This window comes from Ornithorhynchus anatinus, chromosome 5, assembly GCF_004115215.2.
Source record: "Ornithorhynchus anatinus isolate Pmale09 chromosome 5, mOrnAna1.pri.v4, whole genome shotgun sequence".
NCBI lineage: Eukaryota > Metazoa > Chordata > Mammalia > Monotremata > Ornithorhynchidae > Ornithorhynchus > Ornithorhynchus anatinus.
Genome location: NC_041732.1, coordinates 78,287,956 through 78,308,501, shown reverse-complemented (window position 1 = coordinate 78,308,501; position 20,546 = coordinate 78,287,956). Strand labels below are relative to the sequence as shown.

The window sequence follows — 20,546 nt, the reverse complement described above, 5'->3', positions numbered from 1 at the left end:
TTGAGGCACTCCTCGATTGACCCGTTCCTTCTGCAAAATTCTGTCCATTCCCCACACCCCTCTACTGCCACTTCTGCACATCTTTGTCACCTAATCACTGGGTACTCACTCTTCCCATCCATCTCTGCCCCAGCACTTATGTGTACATATTTTTAAACTCTGTTGCTTCATCCTACTTGCAATTTATGGTAGTGTCAGCCTTTCCCGTTAGATTATCAACTCCTCGTGGGCAGGGATCATGCCTGTAAACTCTCTCTGTTTCCAAGCACTTAGTACAGAACTCTGCACAGAAGAAGAGCTCAATTAATACAGTTGATTGATTAATTGATTGTTGTTGTTCCTCCTCCCCGATGTGCCCTGCCCAGAAGAGCTGCTCCGCAGCTTTGTTTGAGGAAATCCTTAGTTTTTCTTTTCCCTCCCTGCCCTAGTGTAACTTCCTGACATGTAGGTTGCTCCCTTCCTATGACTGATCTTCTGAGTTAAAGGACACCAGGCTATTGCCTGCAGGCCCAGGTTGGCTGCAGGTCTGGAAAAAATGCTAACTGCAAAACCTTCTAGGAGAACAACCAGATAAAAGCAATGAACTGGCTTGAAGGAGCTGAGGATCAGAATTTTTCTAGAGGAACCCATCAAAACATTACTCTTTCAGGAGGATTCAGAGAGGTGGAGGTTCAGGGGGACTCCCAAGAAGTCTGAGAGCCCTTGGCAATTCTGAGCAAGAGGACAGCATTGCAAAATGAAGATTCCAGAGGAAGTGCTCTTGGGAATTTTGTGGGGATACTTATTTTGAATTAGTGACAGACTCCCCTCCTATATGATTCCCTGACTCATGTTCTGGTCACACCATCCATTTCAACCTCCAAGGCACGAGACATTTATGAGAAGCAGCGTGACTTCGTGGAAAGAGCACGGGCTTGGGAGTCGGAGGTCGTGGGTTTTAATCCTGGCTCTGCCACTTGTCAGCCTTGTGACTGTGGGCAAGTAATTTAACTTCTCTGTGCCTCGGTTACCTCATCTGTAAAATGGGGATTAAGACTGTGAGCCCCACGTGGGACAACCTGATTACCTTATTCATTCAATAGTATTTATTGAGCACTTACTATGTGCAGAGCACTGTACTATATTCATTCATTCAATAGTATTTATTGAGCGCTTATTATGTACAGATCACTGTACTAAGCGCTTGGAATTACAATTCGGCAACAGAGACAATCCCTGCCCATTGACAGGCTTATAGTCTAATCTATATCTACCCCCACACTTAGAACAATGCTTGGCATATAGTAAGCGCTTAATAAATACCATCATAATTATTATTATTATTACTATTGCTTATACGCTCATTTTCCGGTATGCAACCTTGAACACATTAGCTGTTTGTTCATCGTCTTGTTTGCTTGCTTCCCTGTTGGACTGTAAGCTGCCCAAGGGTTGAGGCCATCCAGAGAAGCAGAGTGGAAAGACCACTGACCTGAGAGTCAGAGGATTTGCTGAGCACTTGCTGAGTGCGGAGCACTGTACTAAGTGCTTTGGAGAGAACAGTGTAACAGAGTTGGAAGACCCGGTCCCTGCCTACAACGCGCTTAGAGTCTAGAGGAGGAGACAGGCATTAATATAAATAAATTAATTAAAGATATAAGGAGTTTGCCTCTGTACAAGTCCTCTCATACAGCTCACCCAAGGAACTCTGAGACTTCATCCAGGGCCATATGTTGAGGGAAGCAGTGTAGATTAGTGGAAAGAGCACAGGCCTGGAAGTCAGAAGACCTGACAGCGATGAGTGCAAGAAATGGAGGAATGTTATAATGATAACAATAGTAATAGTAAGCATGGTACTTGTTAAGCACTTTACTCTGTGCCCAGCACTGTTCCAAGTGCTGAGTTAGATACAGATTGGTCAGGTTGGACACAGTCCCTGTCCCTCGTGGGGCTCATACTCATAGTCCCCATTTTGCAGATGAGGTAACTGAGGCCCAGAGAAGTGAAGTGACTTGCCCAGGGTCACACAGCAGACATGTAGCGGAGCTGGGATTAGAACCAGGGATTAGTTAGCAGGAATTGTCTCTCCTTATTGCTGTATTGTACTTTCCCAAGTGCTTAGTGCAGTGTTCTGCACATAATAAGCACTCGGTAAATATGATTGAATGAATGGATGAAAGAATCTGGGTTCTATTCCAGATTCAAAATGGGGATTCAATACTTGTACTCCCTCCTACTTAGAATGTGAGCCCCATGTGGGATCTGATTCTCTTGTAATAATAATAATAATGTTGGTATTTGTTAAGCACTGTTCTAAGCGCTGGGGTAGATACAGGGTAATCAGGTTGTCCCACGTGGGGCTCACAGCTAATCTCCATTTTACAGATGAGGTAACTGAGGCACAGAGAAGTGAAGCGACTTGCCCACAGTCACACAGCTGACAAGTGGCAGAGCCGGGAGTCGAACCCATGAGCTCTGACTCCGTAGCCCAGGCTCTTTCCACTGAGCCACACTGCTTCCCATTTACTCCAGTGCTTAATACAGTGTTTGGCTCATAGTAAGCGCTTCACAAATACCACAACTATTATTACAATCTAATGTTACATTTCTCCTGTAATTCCCCTCAGCATCTATAATAGTTCATTGCCTAGAGTAAATGCTCAGTAAATACTACTGCTGACCCTGTTTCTGGTGAGTTTCGATGCTGAATCTTGACTAATAATAATAATGGAATTTGATAAGCACTTACTATATGCCAGTCACTGCACTAAGCACTGGGTTAGAGACAAGCAAATCAGGTTGGAAACGGTCCCTGTCCCACGTGGGGCTCACAGTCTCAATCCCCATTTTACAGATGAGGTAACTGAGGCATAGAGAAGTAAAGTCCTTGTCCAAGGTCATACAAAAGACCAGTGGTGGAGCCAGGATTCGAACCCATGACCTTCTGACTCCCAGGCCCATGTCTATCCGCTATACCGAGTACTCGAAGTTTGGGGATGTAGCCTAGGACCTGGGAGAAGGCTGAATTATATTTAGCTCTTTCATTTGATCCTACTGCTTCAAAAACAAAGGAAAGTCACTGTGCCTTCTTCCACGCCGCCTCTGTTCTTTGCTGCGAGGGAAAGAGCAGCTGTGTGTCACCTCCCCAGATTGCTTACTGCATTGATTTAAAAACAACAAGTCCTTTTAGGTTGTTGTTTCATTTGAAGTTGTCTTCTAAACCCAAGAGTTTCCAAGGGCACCCACTTTAGACCCTGAAAGATGCTGGCAGGAAAACAAGATGTTTGTGCATCTCTCTTCTTCCCTCTTACTCTCTCCCCCATCACCTACTCTCCACAGTCACGCGCATCCTCTGGGGGAAAAAAAAATGATCCAACTGAGACCTTCCAAAATGTTCTCCTTCCAGTATAATTATGATAGTGGTATTTGTTAAGGACGTACTACGTGCCAAGCACTGAATAAAGCACCGGGGTAGATGCAAGATAATTGGGTCAGACACAGTTTATGTCCCACTTTGGGGCTCACAATCTAAGCCGGAGGGAGAACTGGTACTGAATCCCCATTGTACAGATGGGGAAACTGAGACCCAGAGCAATGTCATGCAGCAGGCAGAGTCAGGATTAGAACCCGGGTCCTCTGACTCTTAGGCTCACGATCTTTCCAGGAGGACATGCTTCCAATCCGCCAAGCTGAGAGGGTGACACCTCCCTTGTCCCTTGAGTGGCTATCTTGCCTTTCTGACAACAGGATGAAGTTAGAAGGGACTGTAATAAATGAAACCAGGTAGAACTTGGCGTTTAACTTTGCATTTAAGCTGTGCTGCTCAGCCTGACATTTGGTTAAATGGCAGAATGCTCTCAGGCAGCAAACATGCTCTTATTAGTGCTTGTTTCTTTAAGGTTAAGACTTGGATTCAATTCATGTGAAACCTAATTGGCCCTTTCCATTAATTTTAGACCTAGCCTGTTTCCCAGAGTCCTGCATGGGCTGGTTGGGTATGCGGTGAGTTCAGATGCCCCTCTAGGGATCCCACAGATATCCCAGCAACCAATGGGAACAGCTGAGCGTGCCTGAAACGACCCCGTTTCATTTACCCGTCAGCATCTCCTGGAAATGAGGCCTGGACCGCACCCTCTGGACCGGGCCGGGAAAGCCAAACCAAGCTTGGATTTCCAGCCTGTGAAGGATTCCACTGTACTCCCTTTTGGCTCTCTTTACTACTTTTTTTAAAAATGGAATTTGTTAAGCACTTTCTGTGTATTAAACACTGTTCAGTAAACTGGGGTAGAAACAAGCGAATTAGGTCGGACACAGTCCTTGCCCCACATGGAGCTCACAGTCTAAGTAAGAGGGCGAACAGGAGAATTGAGGCACCAAGAAGTTGTCACTTGCCCCAGAACACACAGCTAACATTTTAGGTCCTCTGACTCCCAGGCCCATGCTCTTTCCATTAGGCCACTCTGCTTCTCTAGTTGTATGCAAGGAACATGTCTACTAACTTCCATTTGGATTGTGCTCTCCCCAGAGCTTGGTACAGTGTTCTGCACACAGTAACTGCCCAGTGACTACCACTGATTGATTGATAGCTGCAAGAATGAGCCTGGTGCAACCCCCCCAAAACCTGATCCCTCTCAGTTGGACAGATTAGGCTCCGATTAATATTGACCACCCTCCAAATGATGAATCGCTCATGTGAAACGCAATGCGTTTCTTTGAAGAATGTGGCTTTCAAGTGGCAGATTGCATTGGAACCCTGAAAAGTAAGTATGAAGCTCAGATGATCAATCAGGTACTCAGTGGTATTTGTTGAGCACATATCAGTCAGGGCTGTGTGCTTGGGAGAGTACAATACTTATAGATGTGATCCCTGCACTCAAAGTGAGTAGGGAGTAGTACCCACGTGCCGAGGTGACATAGATGTGCTCAATAATAACGATTACAGTATTTATTCAGCACTTACTATGTGCCAAGCACTGTTCTAAGCACTGAGGTGGGTAATCAGGTTGTCCCACGTGGGGCTCACAGTCTTAATCCCCATTTTACAGATGAGGTAACTGAGACACAGAGAACTTAAGTGTCACTTGTCACACAACTGACAATTGGAGCCGGGATTAGAACCCACGTCCTCTGACTCCCAAGCCCGACCTCTTGCCACTAAGCCATGCTGCTTCTCCTCAAATGGAAGTAGGTGGGGGGAAATAAGGTGGGAGGAAGAGCAATCAGTCAGGGAAGCCTTCCTAGAGGAGACGTGGTTTTAGAAGGACTTTGGACCAGGGGAGAACAGAGTTTGCCGCTATAAGGCAGGAGGGAGTTCCAGGCAGAAGGGGTTGAACAAGAGGTTGACAGCGAAAGAGATGAGAACAAGGCCCAGCGAATAGGCCGGCCTGAGAGGAGTCTTCACTTGAGGTGAGGATGTAGTGGGAGAAAGCTATTGACTAACTTAAAGCTAATGGTCAGGAGTTTCTGCTGGGCATCGAGAGGAATGGGCAGCCACTCAGGATTCTTGAGGAGTGGGGAGCAATGGGGATTGAGACTGTGAGCCCCATCTGGGACAAGGACTGTGTCCAACCTCATTTGCTTGTATCCACCCCATAGCTTAATACAGTGCCTGGCACATAGTAAGCACTTAACAAATACAACCATTATTATTATTATGTGCAAAATCACTGCTTTAGAAAAATGATCTGGGCAGCAGAGTCAGATAGAGACTGGAGGGGGAGAAGCTGGAGGCAAGAGAGGTCTGCAAGGAGGTTGGTGTAATAACTGAGTCGGGATTTGACAAATGCTTGGGGCAGCGAAGTGGCTTTGAGGATAGAGGAGAACGGGCAGATTCTGGAGATGTTATGATGAAAAAAGTGACAGGATTTGGCGATGGACTGAATATACCAGTTGAGGGTGAGAGAGAGGAGTCAAGGATAATGCCAAGGCTGTGGGCTTGAGAGGCGGATGGTGTGGTCAACAATGACGGGAAAGTGAAGGGGAGGAGAGGATTTAGGAGGGAAGATGAGGAGTTCCATTTCTGGCCACGTCGAGCTTGAGATCCCAGCTGAACGGCCACGTAGAGATGACCTGGAGGCAGGACACGGATCGATCCTCTATATTTACCACCTATACGAGCTATATCTCCACAATACATCATTAAGCAAAGGCAGAAGCATGCAGAGTCAGGGATACCCTTTCACGTAATAACTTCCCTTTCAGCAACTTATAACTCAACGCCTGACTAAAACCGGCCAGCTAATCCAAACCAGGGCTAAGCCGTCAAATTCCTGTCCACACTGCAGCCAAGATCCCTTAAGTGGTTTGGACCTAATGCGTGAGGTTAGGCACTTGTATTTTAACTGAATGCAAACAACACACAGCTGTTAAATAGGTCCTTTGTAACTTGTGCAGTTTCTTCTGCCAGAGGAAAAATAAAAAGTATTTTTCTTCACCCACAGCAATGCTTGCAGCCACTTAGTACAGCAAAATTGTTTGAACAAATGTCAGAAACCGTCCCCAAAACACGGCTGGGGTCCGGGGAAGAGGATAGATGACATCCCTTAGTTCGCGAGTGGAAAATTAACGAGGAGGGGAGGGAGAGGGAAAAAAACTAGTGTATATTGACTGCTTACTGTGTGCAGAGCACAGTTCTAAACGTTTGGAAGAGTACAATAGAATTAGCAGTCACGATCCCTGCCCTCAAGGAGTTTACAGTCTAACGAGGAGACCGTCACAAATCAGTTACAGGGAGTGGGAAACAATAGCATGTAAAGCTGTGCATGTAAATTATTTAATCAGTTGATCAATACTTGATCAATTGAGTGCTTAATGGGTACAGAGCACAGTACTAAGCACTTGGGAAAGTACAGTACAATACATTTTGTGGACACGATTCTCTCCACAAGAAATTTACAATCTAGGAGGGGAGAGAGACAGACGTGAAAATAAATTACAGTTAGGAGGAAACTATTGTGGAACGTAAAGATATATATGTAAAGGACTGGGGCCTGGATACCCAAGTGCTTGAGTGATGAAGTCACCACCTTCCTCTTTATAATAACTGGTATTTGTTAAGAGCTTACTATATGCCAACCACTGTACTTAGCACTGGGTAGAGTCAAGATAATCAGGTCCCACAAGGGTCTCACCATATTAGTAGGAGGGAGAACAGTGAGCTCTGTCCAATCTGATTATCTGGCATTTAACCTAGTGCTTAGTACAGTCAGTGCTTACCAAATACAATTAATTCATTCATTCAGTCATATTTACTGAGCACTTACATGGATATTGATTGATCACTTATTAGGTACAGAGCACTGTACGAAGCACCTGGGAGAGTACAGTACAACAGAATTCTACAATAATTACTGTAATTATTATTATCATCTCTGCCAGTCAACACCTTTGTCAGCACACTAATGCTTATGGGAGAATTGAAGGGCAGGATATGCAGGAGATATTGGATCTTAGAAAAGTGTAAGGTGACAGATATGTTCCCAAAATGTCAGCACTGCCCAACTGAAGCCAGACAAGAGGTCCTGTGGAAGACTTAAGGTGCTGCTTGGACTTAGCACAGCCAGTATGCACAGCAACCCCAGGCCTGTTGCTGCCTTGGAGAATTAGTGCCATTGGGACATTCTGTTCAAGACACCGTGGGACAATGAGAAGGGGAGAGGGAGGCAGTTCAGTCACGAGATAGGTCAGCTGCAGAAGTCGGAAAGAGCCTTTGCGTCTGGAAATTTGATTTCTAAAGCCTTAATGAAAGCTCATCTCCTCCAAGAGGCCTTCGCCGACTAAGCTCTCTTTTTTTGTCAGTTGTATTTATTGAGCGCCTACTGTGGGCAGAGCCCTGTTGGGAGAATACAATATAACAATAAACAGATACATTCCCTGCCCACAGCGAGCTTACAGTCTAGTCATTTCCTTTTCACCCACTCTCTTCTGCATTGCCCTTTCACTTGGATTTGCAGCCTTTATTCACCCCGCTCTCAGCCCCACGGCACTTATGTAAATATCTGTAATTTATTTATATTAATGTCTTTCTCCCCCTCTGGACTGTAAGCGCCTCGTGGGCAGGGAACGCACCTACCGACTCTGTTAATAATAATAATAATAATAATGTTGGTTTTTGTTAAGCGCTTACTATGTGCAGAGCACTGTTCTAAGCGCTGGAGTAGACACAGGGGAATCAGGTTGTCCCACGTGGGGCTCACAGTCTTAATGCCCATTTTACAGATGAGGTAACTGAGGCACAGAGAAGCTAAGTGACTTGCCCACAGTCACACAGCTGACAAGTGGCAGATCTGGGATTCGAACTCATGACCTCTGACTCCAAAGCCCGTGCTCTTTCCACTGAGCCACGCTGCTTCTCTGTTATAGTGTACTCGCCCAAATGCTTAGCACAGTGCTCTGCACTCAAATACCATTGATCGATTGACTAAAGAGAGGCATCCCCTGGCTGAGTAGAAGCCAAAGCAATTGCCTCGACTGCCTCTACGGTAAAGTTGGCTCTGATTGGCCCCTACCAGAGAACATTCATTCATTCGTTCATTCAGTAATATTTATTGAGTGCTTACTGTGTGCAGAGCACTGAACTAAGCACTTGGGAAAGTACAGTATAACAATAAACAGTCACATTTCCTGTCCACAATGAGCTTATAGTCTAGAGTTGGGGAGACAGGCATTAATATTTAAAAAATTACAGAAATGTATATAAATGCTAAGAGGCTGGGAGGGGGAAAGAACAGAGGGAGCAAGTCAGGGCAATGCAGAACGGAGTAGGAGAAGAGGAAAGAGGAGTTTAGTCAGGGAAGGCCTCCTGGAGAGATCCCAAAAGCTTGGAAGAGTACAATAGAGTAGGTAGACATGATCCCTGCCCTTGGGGGAGCATACTCTAAGCATGATTTTCTGACTTATTCTTGGTAAATGAGTTTTTGCCCAACTCTTCTTTTATGGTATTTTTTATGGCATTTATTACGAGCTTACTATATGTATGCCAGGCACGATTCTAAGCACTGGGGTAGATGCAAGTTAATCAAGTTGGACACAGTCCGTGTCCCTTGTGGGGCTCACGGACTTAATCCCGATTTCACAGATGAGGTAACTGAGGCACAGAGAAGCTAAGTGACTTGCCTGAGGTCACCCAGCAGATGAGTGGCAGACCTGGGATTAGAACACAGGTCCTTCTGACTCCCAGCTCAAATCTCTATCCATTAGGCCACGCCCTTGCCCCCCTCCCCTCAACTTCTCCCCTGACCTGGCTTACCTGAAGCTTTCTCACACCATCCACACATCCTCGCCTGCCAAACTTGTTCCTGCCCTAAACTGGGGTGAGACAAGCAATCATTTCTGTAATTGAATATTTATCCACGATTGTTCCCACCTCTTCTAAAACCCATGGGAACTTGTGGGTTCCCGGGGCCGGTAGGAATTTAAACTTGCTCAACAGTCCCCAGTTCTATGGCGGTGATCATTCTTTGACTTTTGGGGCGTGAGCTCTTGGGGGAGACTGGCTCTTGTTTTTCTTCCCACCGGCCCGGACTCTCTGCCGCTTAATCCACTTATATTCTTGGACTCGGTTACTGGCCACGATTGGTAATCCCTTGTTTCTGCAAGGAAGGTGCAGAGCTTGGAGTTCAGCTGTCTTCTTGCTGCCTCTAGCTTCAGTCTCAGGGATATCTGGATATGAGGCTGGTTCTTCCTGGGATTTGGGGGATATCTTCTATGGAGTTCACTGTTGATGTTTCAAACCAAAGTAGGCTCCATTTCCTCAAACGATTTTGCCCAATACTATTATTCCCTCCCAAGCGCTTAGTACAGTGTTCTGCATACCATAAGAACTCAATGAATACCATTGGATTGATAGATTCTCATTCTCTCAGAGGAAAAACCAGTGTCTTTCAGCCCCACAAGTCTGTTCTTCTATAGATGTTTTGGTGTGAAATGAGCTTTTTTTAAAATGGTCAATGTAAAATGCTTACCTTGTGCCAAGCACTGTATCAAGCATTAGAGTAGATGCAAGTTAATCAAATCGGACAAATCCCGGACTCTCACGGGGCTCAAAGTCTAAGTAAGAGTGGGTATGAGTTAGTCCCCATTTTACAGATGAAGGAACTGAGGCACAGAAAAGTCAGTGATTTGCCCAAGGTCACCCAGCAGACAGGTGGAGGAGCTGGAATTAAAACCCAGGTCCTCTGACTCCCAGATCCGGGCTCTTTCCACCAGACCACACTGTTTCACACATTCTGGTCCTCTTGTCAGTCAGGTGCCAAAATAACCTAGAAATTCACCAATCAGCACCAACAGCCGTCTCTGTGGGCCTCTGCACCAGCTGACCAACTTTGACTTCATTGGAGTTGGCAGCCTCACCTGAAAGGAAGAGGAAGGGGAAATCTTCGGGTTTAAAGAAAAGTCCTCCCTCCTATGGTCAGCATCAGGAGCAGGAGTTCTGATCCTGGGCTGGGGTTGTCCAGTAGAGCGCAGGCTGAAGGATAGTTGCTTCAGAGTGTAGGAAAGGTGAAACATTACATCAGTGAGGCTTCACCCTGCCTCCCCCGAAGCAGACCCTGGAATTCCAGAATCTAACAACAGCCGAAGGGTGGAGGCTCCCACAGTCCTTCTGGTGGGTTTGCTCCTTTGTCTCTGGCTGCCCTCCCACCTTCGATACAGCTCAGTGGTGTGTCTCGGAAGATTGCTCTGAGGTGAAGATGTTCAAGGTGAGGACAAATAGGAGGGATAAGCCCTGGGATTTTCCTGGACCAACCCCTCCTTGGCCCCCAGCCGATATACTTTTTTCCTTGTCAGAGGGGCACTCCAGGCTGCTTCCTGGGAAATCCAAGAAGTCCTCCAGTCGTGGTGGCCTTCCAGCTGCTCTTCACTCTCTCTTCTCCTCTCTCCATTTCTCCCCCTCCCCTCCAACCACAGTATGGGGAAAAGGCCTAGAAGAATCAGCTGAGAAACCTGGGAAACAATGTTGCTTAATGGATAGAGCACCGTCAGAGTCCCTTGGTTCTAATCCCGATTTTGCCACTTGTCTGCTTGTGGGACCTTGGGCAAGTCACTTAACATCCCTGTGCCTCAGTAACCTCATCCGTATAAATGGGGATTAAAACTGTGAGCCCTGTATGGGAAATAGACTGTGTTCAACTTGTATCTACCCAAGTGCTTAGTACAGTGCCTGGCATATAGTAAGAAATTAACAAAAGTCATTACCAAAAAAAACAACAGACTATCTCCAGCCCCACACCTATATAGAGTAAGCACCTCTAGCCCTGAGGGCTAATGGGTTTATAAGGAGCCATCCTTAGCCCAGTGGTGCTGAGAGAAGGAGTGATGTTTTAAAGGTAATGATCCAATTTGGAAATTCCTCAGGCTACTCCTTCTGTGGACTCTTGAGTTTTTAATTCAATTTAACTCCAATTTAATTTCATGGTTTATGCCATTGATTTAGAGTCAGCATTTTCCCAATTTGCTTTGGGAAGATAAATTTGGGTCATTTTCCCCTGCTGAGAACAGAGTGGCCAGGTGGAAAGAACATGGGCCTGGGAGACAGAGGATCTGGGTTCTAGTCCTGGTTTTGCCTCTTGTCTGCTGTGTGATCCTGGGCAAGTCACTTAACTTCTCTATGCTTCAGTTTCCTCATCTGTAAAATGAGGATTAAATCCTATTCCCGCCTAGTTAGACTGTGAGCCCCATGTGGGGCAGGGACTGTGTCCAACATGATTATCTTATATCTATCCCAGTGCTTAATACTGCACTTGACACGTAGTAAGCATTTAACAAATATCATTATTATTATATTTGCTATTGTTTTAATAAGATGTTCATCCCCTTGATTCTGTTTATTGCTATTGTTTTTGTCTGTCTCCCCCAATTAGACTGTAAGCCCATCAGAAGGCAGGGACTGTCTCTATCTGTTACCGATTTGTACATTCCAAGCGCTTAGAACAGTGCTCTGCACATAGTAAGCGCTCAATAAATACTATTGAATGAATGAATTAATATTATTGTTACTATTACTAATAATAATAAAGACCATGGGTACAGAAGAGAGGAGACCTGGATTCTAGTCCCAGGTCTGACATTGGTCTGCTCTATGACCTTGGACTAGTCACCTAATCTCTCAGCTTCCTCCTCTGTGAAATGGAAAAGAAGTAGCTGTTTGATCTCCCTTCTTCTTAGGCTTTGAGCTCATATGGACTCGAGCTTCATTCATTCAGTAGTATTTATTGAGAGTTTACTGTGTGCAGAGCACTGCGCTGAGCGCTTGGAAAGTACAATTCAGCAAGAGAGACAATCCCCACCCACAGCGGGCTCTAGAACTTGTACCTGATCCACCGCTTGGCACATAGAACACACAATATATTGACTGGTTCTACTCAAGTCGTACCCCAAGGCAGCAGAAGCTGAATCTCCACCCCGAGTGGAAGAGGAAGAGCCCCCAGGGCTTCTTATACTGTCTTCTGAAGGTTGAATAAGGTGTTCTAAAGCATTACCATGCCTATTTTGGCAGCAGACAAACCAGATCTCCCTCTGATCAGGAAGACTATCCAGATAACAATATTGACTGCCTTATTACTCCAATGTTTGGCTTTTACAAACCCGAAATCTCCAGCAGCTGTATATTTCCCAAGGGTTCACCCACAGGGACCCTGTCGGGGAAAAGAGCAATGTGAGCTAGACTGAAAAAGCAGTGGCATGCGGAGTTCCTGCGTAGGAAGTGGTATTTGAAGCCCAAGTTGAAGGACTCATTGATCACATCCCTGTTCCGAAGGTACTTACCACCATTATCATTCATATTTACTGAGAAGCTATTGGGTCTGGGGTCTTTTAACTGCTTGGAAATTAGCGATCCAGGGTCTTGGAGCTGAGGAGCTAGGGTTGAAGCTTTGCATCCAAGGCAGAGGTGAGGTTATCGGAAGCGTAAGCTTGTTGAAGGGAAGCAGCGTGGCCTAGTGGATGGAGCATGGGTCTGGGAGTCAGAAGGAGCTGGGTTCTAATCCCCGTTCCGCCATTCATCTGCTCTGTGATCTTGGGCAAGTCGCTTCAATTCTCTGTGCCTCAGTTTCCTCATCTTTAAAATAGGGATTAAGATTATGAGACCCAAGTGGGATATAGACTGTGTCCAACCTGATTTAGTTTGTATCTACCCCAGGACAGTGTAATGCCTGGAACACAGTAAGCCCTTACCAAATGCCTTTTTTTTTTTTAAAAAAAAAAAAAGTCTTAGCCATCTCTTAGGCTTTCTGTAGTGCTCTGCACAAAGTAAGTGCTCAATAAATACAGTTGATTGGTGGATCTCTCCAACTGTGAGAATGTATATAATTTAGGGGTGTTCTCACTCTGTGGAAACACATCTTCAGCATCTCCAGCACTGCATGAGGTATAAAATCTGAAGCAAGGAGGCAGGTGATGAGAAAACACATGAATTCAGATCAGGTTCCACCAAAATACGTGATTCAATTTAAGGATGACTATCGAAAATCGCTTTTACTCTAAACAGGAAACCTCAATTCCTCTTTCAGAATCTTGGAACCGAGTTCCTCTTCAGCAGAACTGATGCAGTTATTTCCCTTTGCATTGGTCCAGTTCCTTTCTGATTGTTTCACCCTTCTGCAAGGGCCTGGAAGCGGGAAGAGGCAGTTGAGCACCGGTCCCTGGCCCTGGAGGTCAGATACCAACCAGTGGCCAGTAACGTACATGTCAGAGCGCAGCCGCCCTAAGAACCTTGACAACCGCAACACAGATCATTCCCCCAGCACCGAATCCAGGCTGCCAAGAAAAGCAGGTGTTCTTCGAATTGTTTCAGGTGTCTCTTGCTCTTATTGCTCGATCTGGGCAGTAGATCACCTTTCTAAGCTCTCAGTGCTTGGGGTTTTCTACCAGCCCGATGTCCTGCGGCCCAGGAGTTAGAGCAGGGGCCTGGGAATCAGAAGGACCCAGGTTCTCATCCTGACTTCGCCACTTGTCCGCTGTCTGACCTTGGGCAAGTCGTTTCACTTCTCTGGGCCTCAGTTACCTCATCTGCAAAATGAGGATTTAGACTGTGAGCCCCATGTGGCACAGAGTTCTGTCCAACCTGCTTGGCTTGGGTCCACCCCAGTGCTCAGTAGAGTGGCATGTAGTAGGCACTTAACAAATGCCATTAAAAAAAAAACAGCAGCCAGGGAGATGGCACCAACTGGGGTTAATTTGTTTATTTATGCGTATTAATGTCCATCTCCCCCTCTAGACTGTGAGCTCACTCCGGGCAGGGAATGTGTCTATATGTTGTTATTTTGTGCTCTCCCAAGCACTCAGTACAGTGCTTTGCACAAAGCAAACGTTCAGTAAATATGACCGAATGAATGGATTAATGGGGTTCCTGGCATCAGACGACTGCACTTGAGAGGCTCTGCGGGCTCTCTCGGACCGGGCAAGGGAAGAGCGAGCAGGCCGAGATGGTCCCCTTGACCGGTCCGCAGAGTGGACTCAGGGCAGGAGTTGGGGGTGCAGGGGAGGGCGGACCCCACCCTGTTCCTCAGAGGGTCACTGAGCAGTCACCGTCTGTTGACAGAAAGCAATCAAGTGTGAGCGAGGCTGTGGTGCAATGCCGGGTGAACGCCTCGTGGCCCGTCGCCTGGTCCTGAGTCAGTGCAGGGTCAGAATGGGGCATTCTGGGATCTGATAGGGGACGACTCCTCAACCATGTTCACCTCTCCAGAGGGGGAGCTGAGGGCACTTCCCCCCATTGTGTTTCCCTTCCTGTTTAGCTCAGAGTCGGCTCAATGGGACCAGGGACCAGGCTGGAAAGGCCTGCTTCTCCCTTTTCTCCTCATCCCCACCCTTCCCTCACAGGAATCCAGATCAGTAACTTGTAGATTTGGGGAGGTGAATGCTCGACGGAGAGCTCAGTGGTATCAGCACCGAAAGCCTTCAAGTTCAAACATCCTGTTCCTTCCCGGCCTCGGAGGAATGAGAAAATGTTTTTGTTTGCACCTGTATCGGGTGTCATTATAAAGCACAGCCCTGCTAAGCTTAACCACTGGCATCTGTGAGCTGCCGATCAAGGGTGGAGATTATTTTACCGGATTAGGGCTGATTCCATGGGAACCAGACAGACCCGAGGTGGGAGAGTGGGGCAGATGTCTCTCCGGCTCTGTTCCAGCAGCAGTGAGTTGGATTACGGGACTCTGCACACAGTAAGTGCTCGATAAATACGATCGAATGACGTACGGCGAGGGTGGAGATGATGGCCGGGGAAAAATCTCTCGTGGTGAAATTCTTCTTTCTCGGGCTTCCCTCCAGGTGAACTTCCGAGGTTCCAGGAGTAGCAGGAGCTGCTGGACAGAGCGAACTCACATCGAGAAACGCCTGGTGGTTCTGACCGTGGCTCTAGCAGCCGCCTTGCTGGCCTGCGTGTCAGCTCTGGTAATCCAGTACCAAACAAGTAAGTTACACAGAAGGGACGGAACGGCGTCCCTCTTCTTCTTCTTCTCCCTTCTGTATTGCCCCTGCATTTAGATTCACTCCCTTTAGTCACCCCTCCCCCTGTCCCCCAGCTCTTATGCACATATCCATAATTCATTTAGATTAAAGTCTGTCTCCCTCTCTAGACGGCAAGCTCAGTGTGGGCAGAGAAAATGTCTATAAACTCTGTTATATTGTACTCTTCCAAGTGCTTAATACTCTGCACGCAGTGCTCGATAAATATGCACAGTGGATAGAGCACTGGCTGGGGAGTCAGAGTGTCATGGGTTCTAATGCCGCCTCCCCCACTTGTCTGCTGTGTGACCTTGGTCAAGTCACTTCACTTCCTCTGTGCTTCACTTGCCTCATCCGTCAAATGAGGAATGAGACTGTGAGCCCCATGTGGGACAGGGACGGTGCCCAACCCCATTTGCTTCTATTCAGCCCAGCGCTTAGAACAGTGCCTGGAAAAAAGTAAGTGCTTAATAAATACCATTATTATTATTATTGCTATTATATTATTGATTGGTGGCTGGAATCTTTCTCCTTCAGCTTTTGCAGGGGGAATTGACCCTAAGCCACGGGTAGATTGGCAGTCAGGACCCATATCAAGCCAGAGTAAGACTCAGACCAGAGACTTCCTCTCTCGCTTTGAGGGACCCAGTTAAAGAATTAGCTCTCTCCCTCTGACCTAGCTTCTCTCTTCTCCCACTACAACCCTATTAATGGGTCAGTAGGGTCAATGAGTCTTACACTTGAGAGGAAGACCCTGGCCACTGCTTTTTTTGGGTTTTCTAACAGTGTTTGTTAAATGCTTGCTATATGTCAGGCACTGTGCTAAGTGATGGAATAGATACTAGCTAATCAGGTTGGACACAGTCCGTATCCCATGTGAGGCTCGCAGTCTTAATCCCCATTTTACAGATGAGGAAATGGAGACACAGAGAAATTAAGTGACTTGCCCGAGGTCATACAGCAGGCAAGTCACTAGACAGGGTTAGAACTCAAGTCCTCTGATTCCCAGGCCCATGCCTTTCCCCATGAGGCCACACTGCTTCCCGAAACCACTGTTGTGAGCAGGGAACACACAGTACTTAGGAACATATCTGTAATTTATTTTTATTAATGTCTGTCTCCCCCTCTAGACTGTGATCTCATTGTGGGCAAGGAGTGTGTCTACCAACTCTGTTATTTTGAACTCTCCCAAGTACTTAGTTCTCTGCTCACAGTAAGCGCTCAGTAAGTAGGATCGATTGATCAGGGCCCAGATGCCGGGGACATGGACGAGTCCTAGCCAGAGCAGGTGACTATCCATCCTCCAGTAGTCCAAAAAGCCGTTGTTTTGAAGTACTGAGCCTCTAACTGCCTAGGCCCCGTGTTTATCATGTAGAATATGAGAAAAGTGGGTGACCTTGGCAAGTCACTTAAATTCTCTGTGCCTCACTTTCCTCAAGTGTAAAATGGAGATTCAGACCTCCTCCCTCTTACTTAAACAGTAAGCCTCATGTGGGACAGGGACTGTATCCAGCCTGATAAACCTATATCTACCACTGAGCTTAGAACAGTGCTTGACACATAGTCAGCGCTTAACAAATACCATAAAAAGTCACTTCTCCCGTCATTAGGATGGGTTTTGGGTGTTGGCAGTGCAGACCCCTTGTTTACCTGTTAGTTAACTTTATGAAAAGGTGCCATGTTCTCTGCTTACCAAACTAGATGTCAACATCTAATCTCATTACCAGCAACTGCTGGCACTAGTTGTGTCAGAATCAACACCATGAGGATCACAGCAAATCCTCCGTTGAAATCCCCGACCTGTAAATTGTGTCTGGATCCCTGAGTACATATTTAGTCACATTCTTCTAACACCTCCTCTTTGAGAAGCTACAGGTGCTTTGCAACACTGTTCCCAACACAATTAGCACTAGCTTCTCATCCACAGCTTATCTGAAGCACAAAAGAAACTCTTGTGACTTTTAGAGGCAGGAGGAAAAAAAGCACAGGGAACCGATAAGAACTGAGACTTAGGAATCCATCTGACTTCCTTGTTTGTGCCTGCGCAATCTTTGCTGATACAGTGGATGCCTTCAAGCCAAGATCCTGGGACTCACCCTTTTCCCAGTGAAATAGATGGGAAGGTCAAACAAGTCTGGAGAGCTCTTGAGAAAAAGCCCCATGTGGAAATTAAAGCTGTGGCAGCAGCCCTGAAAATATTCAGGGTGAAACATTTAAGTTTTCCGCTTTTCCACGTGCCCTTCCCTGCCACCTTCTTGCTGAGGTTTGTCGTCAGATGTTGATAAGCCTTCCCCACTCCAGACCCAAGATCTTATCCCTCTGAGGTTTGGAGATCTGTAGACACTTCTCTCAAACTAACACCTGCCTCTTCACTGGGCGTGCTTGAAGAACTCTGATTTCTTTATTTATTCACATCAATGTCTGTCTCTCCTTCTAGACTGTAAGCTCAACGTGGGCAGGGGACAGGTCCGCTGATTCTGTTGTATTGGAAGCAGCGTGGCTTAGTGGATAGAGCACGGGTCTAAGAGTCAGAAGATCCTGGATTCTAATCCCAGCTCTGCCACATGTCTTCTGTGTAACCTTGGGCAGGTCGTTTCACTTCTCTGAGCCTCAGTTACCTCATCTGTAAAATAGGGATTACAGTGGGACAGGGACTGTGCCCAACCTAACTTGTATTCATTCATTCGATAGTATTTATTCTACTCCAGCGCTTAGAACAGAGCTTGGCACAAAGTAAGCGTTTAAAAAGTACCGTGATTATTATTATTATTGCAATGTGCTCTCCCAAGTGCTTAGTACAGTGCTGTGCACATAGTAAGCACTCAATAAATACAATTGATTGGTTTGGCAATAAGAGATTGGGGCCTCCTCGTGTTCAGGAGTGTCTATTGTACCTTCCCAAGCACTTTAAACAGTGTGTCATGCTCAATAAATACCATTACAATTACCAGGGATCTGTCTTCCACTCAGGCCAGGCACAGCTAGTAAACCTCCCAGTAATAATAGTGAAAATAATGGTATGCTTTGTTAAGCAACTTTGTTAAGCAGCGTGACCTAATGAGGAGCAGCATGGTCTAACGGGTAGAGCACAGGCCTGGGAGTCAGAGGCGTTGGCTCTAATCCCGGCTCTGCAACTTGTCTGCTGTGGGTCCTTGGGAAAGTCACTGCGCTTCCCTGTGCTTCAGTTACCTCATCAGTAAAATGGGGATTAAGACTGTGAGCCCTATGTGGGATGGGGACTCAACCCGATTAGCTTGTATCTACTGCAGCGCTCTTCCCTCTCAGGATCGCATCTGGAGAATTTCCAGTACTGTATTCATTCATTCAAAAGTATTTATTGAGCACTTACTATGTGCAGAGCACTATATTAAGCGCTTGGATTGTACAAATCGGTAACAGAGAAAGTCCCTGCCCTTTGATGGGCTTACAGTCTAATCGAGGGAGACGGACAGACAAGAACAATGGCAATAAATAGAATCGAGGGGGAGAACATCTCATTAAAACAGTAGCAAATAAATAGAATCAAGGTGATGTACATCTCATTAACAAAATAAATAGGGTAATGAAGATATATACAGTTGAGCGGATGAGTACAGTGCTGAGGGGATGGGACGGGAGAGAGGGAGGAGCAGAGGGAAAGGGGGGAGAAGAGGGTTTAGCTGCGGAGAGGTGAAGGGGGGGGTTAGAGGGAGCAGAAGGGGAGCTCAGTCTGGGAAGGCCTCTTGGAGGAGGTGAGCTTTAAGTAGGGTTTTGAAGAGGGGAAGAGAATTAGTTTGGCGGAGGTGAGGAGGGAGGGTGTTCCGGAGGTGAGGAGGGAGGGTGTTCCAGGACCGCGGGAGGATGTGGCCCAGGGATCAACGGCGGGATAGGCGAGGAGGTGGGCGGCAGAGGAGCGGAGCGTGCGGAGTGGGTAGTAGAAAGAGAGAAGAGAGGAGAGGTAGGAAGGGGCAAGGTGATGTAGAGCCTTGAAGCCTTTCTAAAACTTACTACTTGACTAATGTTTGCCTTTCCTGGACATTGGTATAGACACTGGGAAAGGGAGGAGGAGGGGATCATTTATTTATAATAAGTTCTGACTCCCCAACTAGACTGTAAGCTCATGGTGATCACGGAACATGTCTACCTACTATATTGTATTGTTCTGAGTGCTTAGTAAAATGCTGTGCACACAGAAAACACTCAATAAATACCATTGGTTGATTGATGCATCCTCAGTCCAGTTTATCATGAATTTCAGGTTAGTGAGGTCTAATGAGTTATTAGCCATAATCAGCATTGGGCAGGGACTGTCTCTTTCTGTTGCAGATTTGTACATTCCAAGCACTTAGTACGGTGCTCTGCACATAGTAATCGCTCAATAAATACTATTGAATGAATGAATGAATGAATAAAGCAAGCCCCATGTCCTTTTTTTGTTAATGGTATTTGTTAAGTGCTTTCTATGTGCCAAACCCTTTTCTAAGTGCTGTGGAAGATGCAAGGTAGTCAGGTTGGACCCAGTCCATGTCCCACATGGGGTTTCCAGTCTTGTGACTCTGGGCAAGTCACTTAACTTCTCGGTGCCTCAGTTCCCTCATCTGTAAAATGGGGATGAAGACTGTGAGCCCCACGTGGGACAACCTGATTCCCCTGTGTCTACCCCAGCGCTTAGAACAGTGCTCGGCACATAGTAAGCGCTTAACAAATACCAACATTAATCCCCATTTTACACATCAGGGAACTGAGACACAGAGAAGCTAGTCTCCTGCCAGCAGCCTGGTTCTGCTCTACCATCAGCGCTGCCTGCCAAGCAGGGAAGGTGGACAAGAACGTACCTTTTGGGCATTTGTGTCTTTTACAGGCTTGGAAGGATTTGGTCCTCACTAGAGACTGACTGGGAGAGCTCGGGCAACCTTTTCACCCCTTTTAGCTTCATTGGCCTCATAAATTGTGCCAGCCTCTTCCCTCCGGGGCTTTGTAAGGGATAATTACTATAGGTAGCAATTAGGAGAGGCAAACGGCATGATCCTGCTGCGACAGTGCCTTCCAGGTGCTTAATGGGAAAGAATGATGTCTTCTAATACATATGGGTCCGGAACCTGACGGCTGGAGAACGCCACTGTGGCCTTTAGGTTGCAGCCTTT

General features: G+C 46.5%; 1 protein-coding gene across 5 annotated transcripts in view; it reads left to right on the top strand.

The window, feature by feature from the left end:
- ECE1 (endothelin converting enzyme 1) overlaps nt 1–20,546 on the top strand; it is a 146,251-nt gene that overhangs the window by 73,156 nt on the left and 52,549 nt on the right. For 3 of the 5 annotated variants that reach the window (XM_029066457.2, XM_029066459.1, XM_029066455.1), the window contains one exon: nt 15,247–15,388. In XM_029066457.2, the coding sequence (XP_028922290.1) occupies nt 15,247–15,388 (142 nt within the window). Of the gene's footprint in view, nt 1–10,552; nt 10,677–14,937; nt 15,141–15,246; nt 15,389–20,546 lie in introns of those variants that run through there. The other 2 variants (XM_029066461.2, XM_029066456.2) reach the window with 2 other exon arrangements.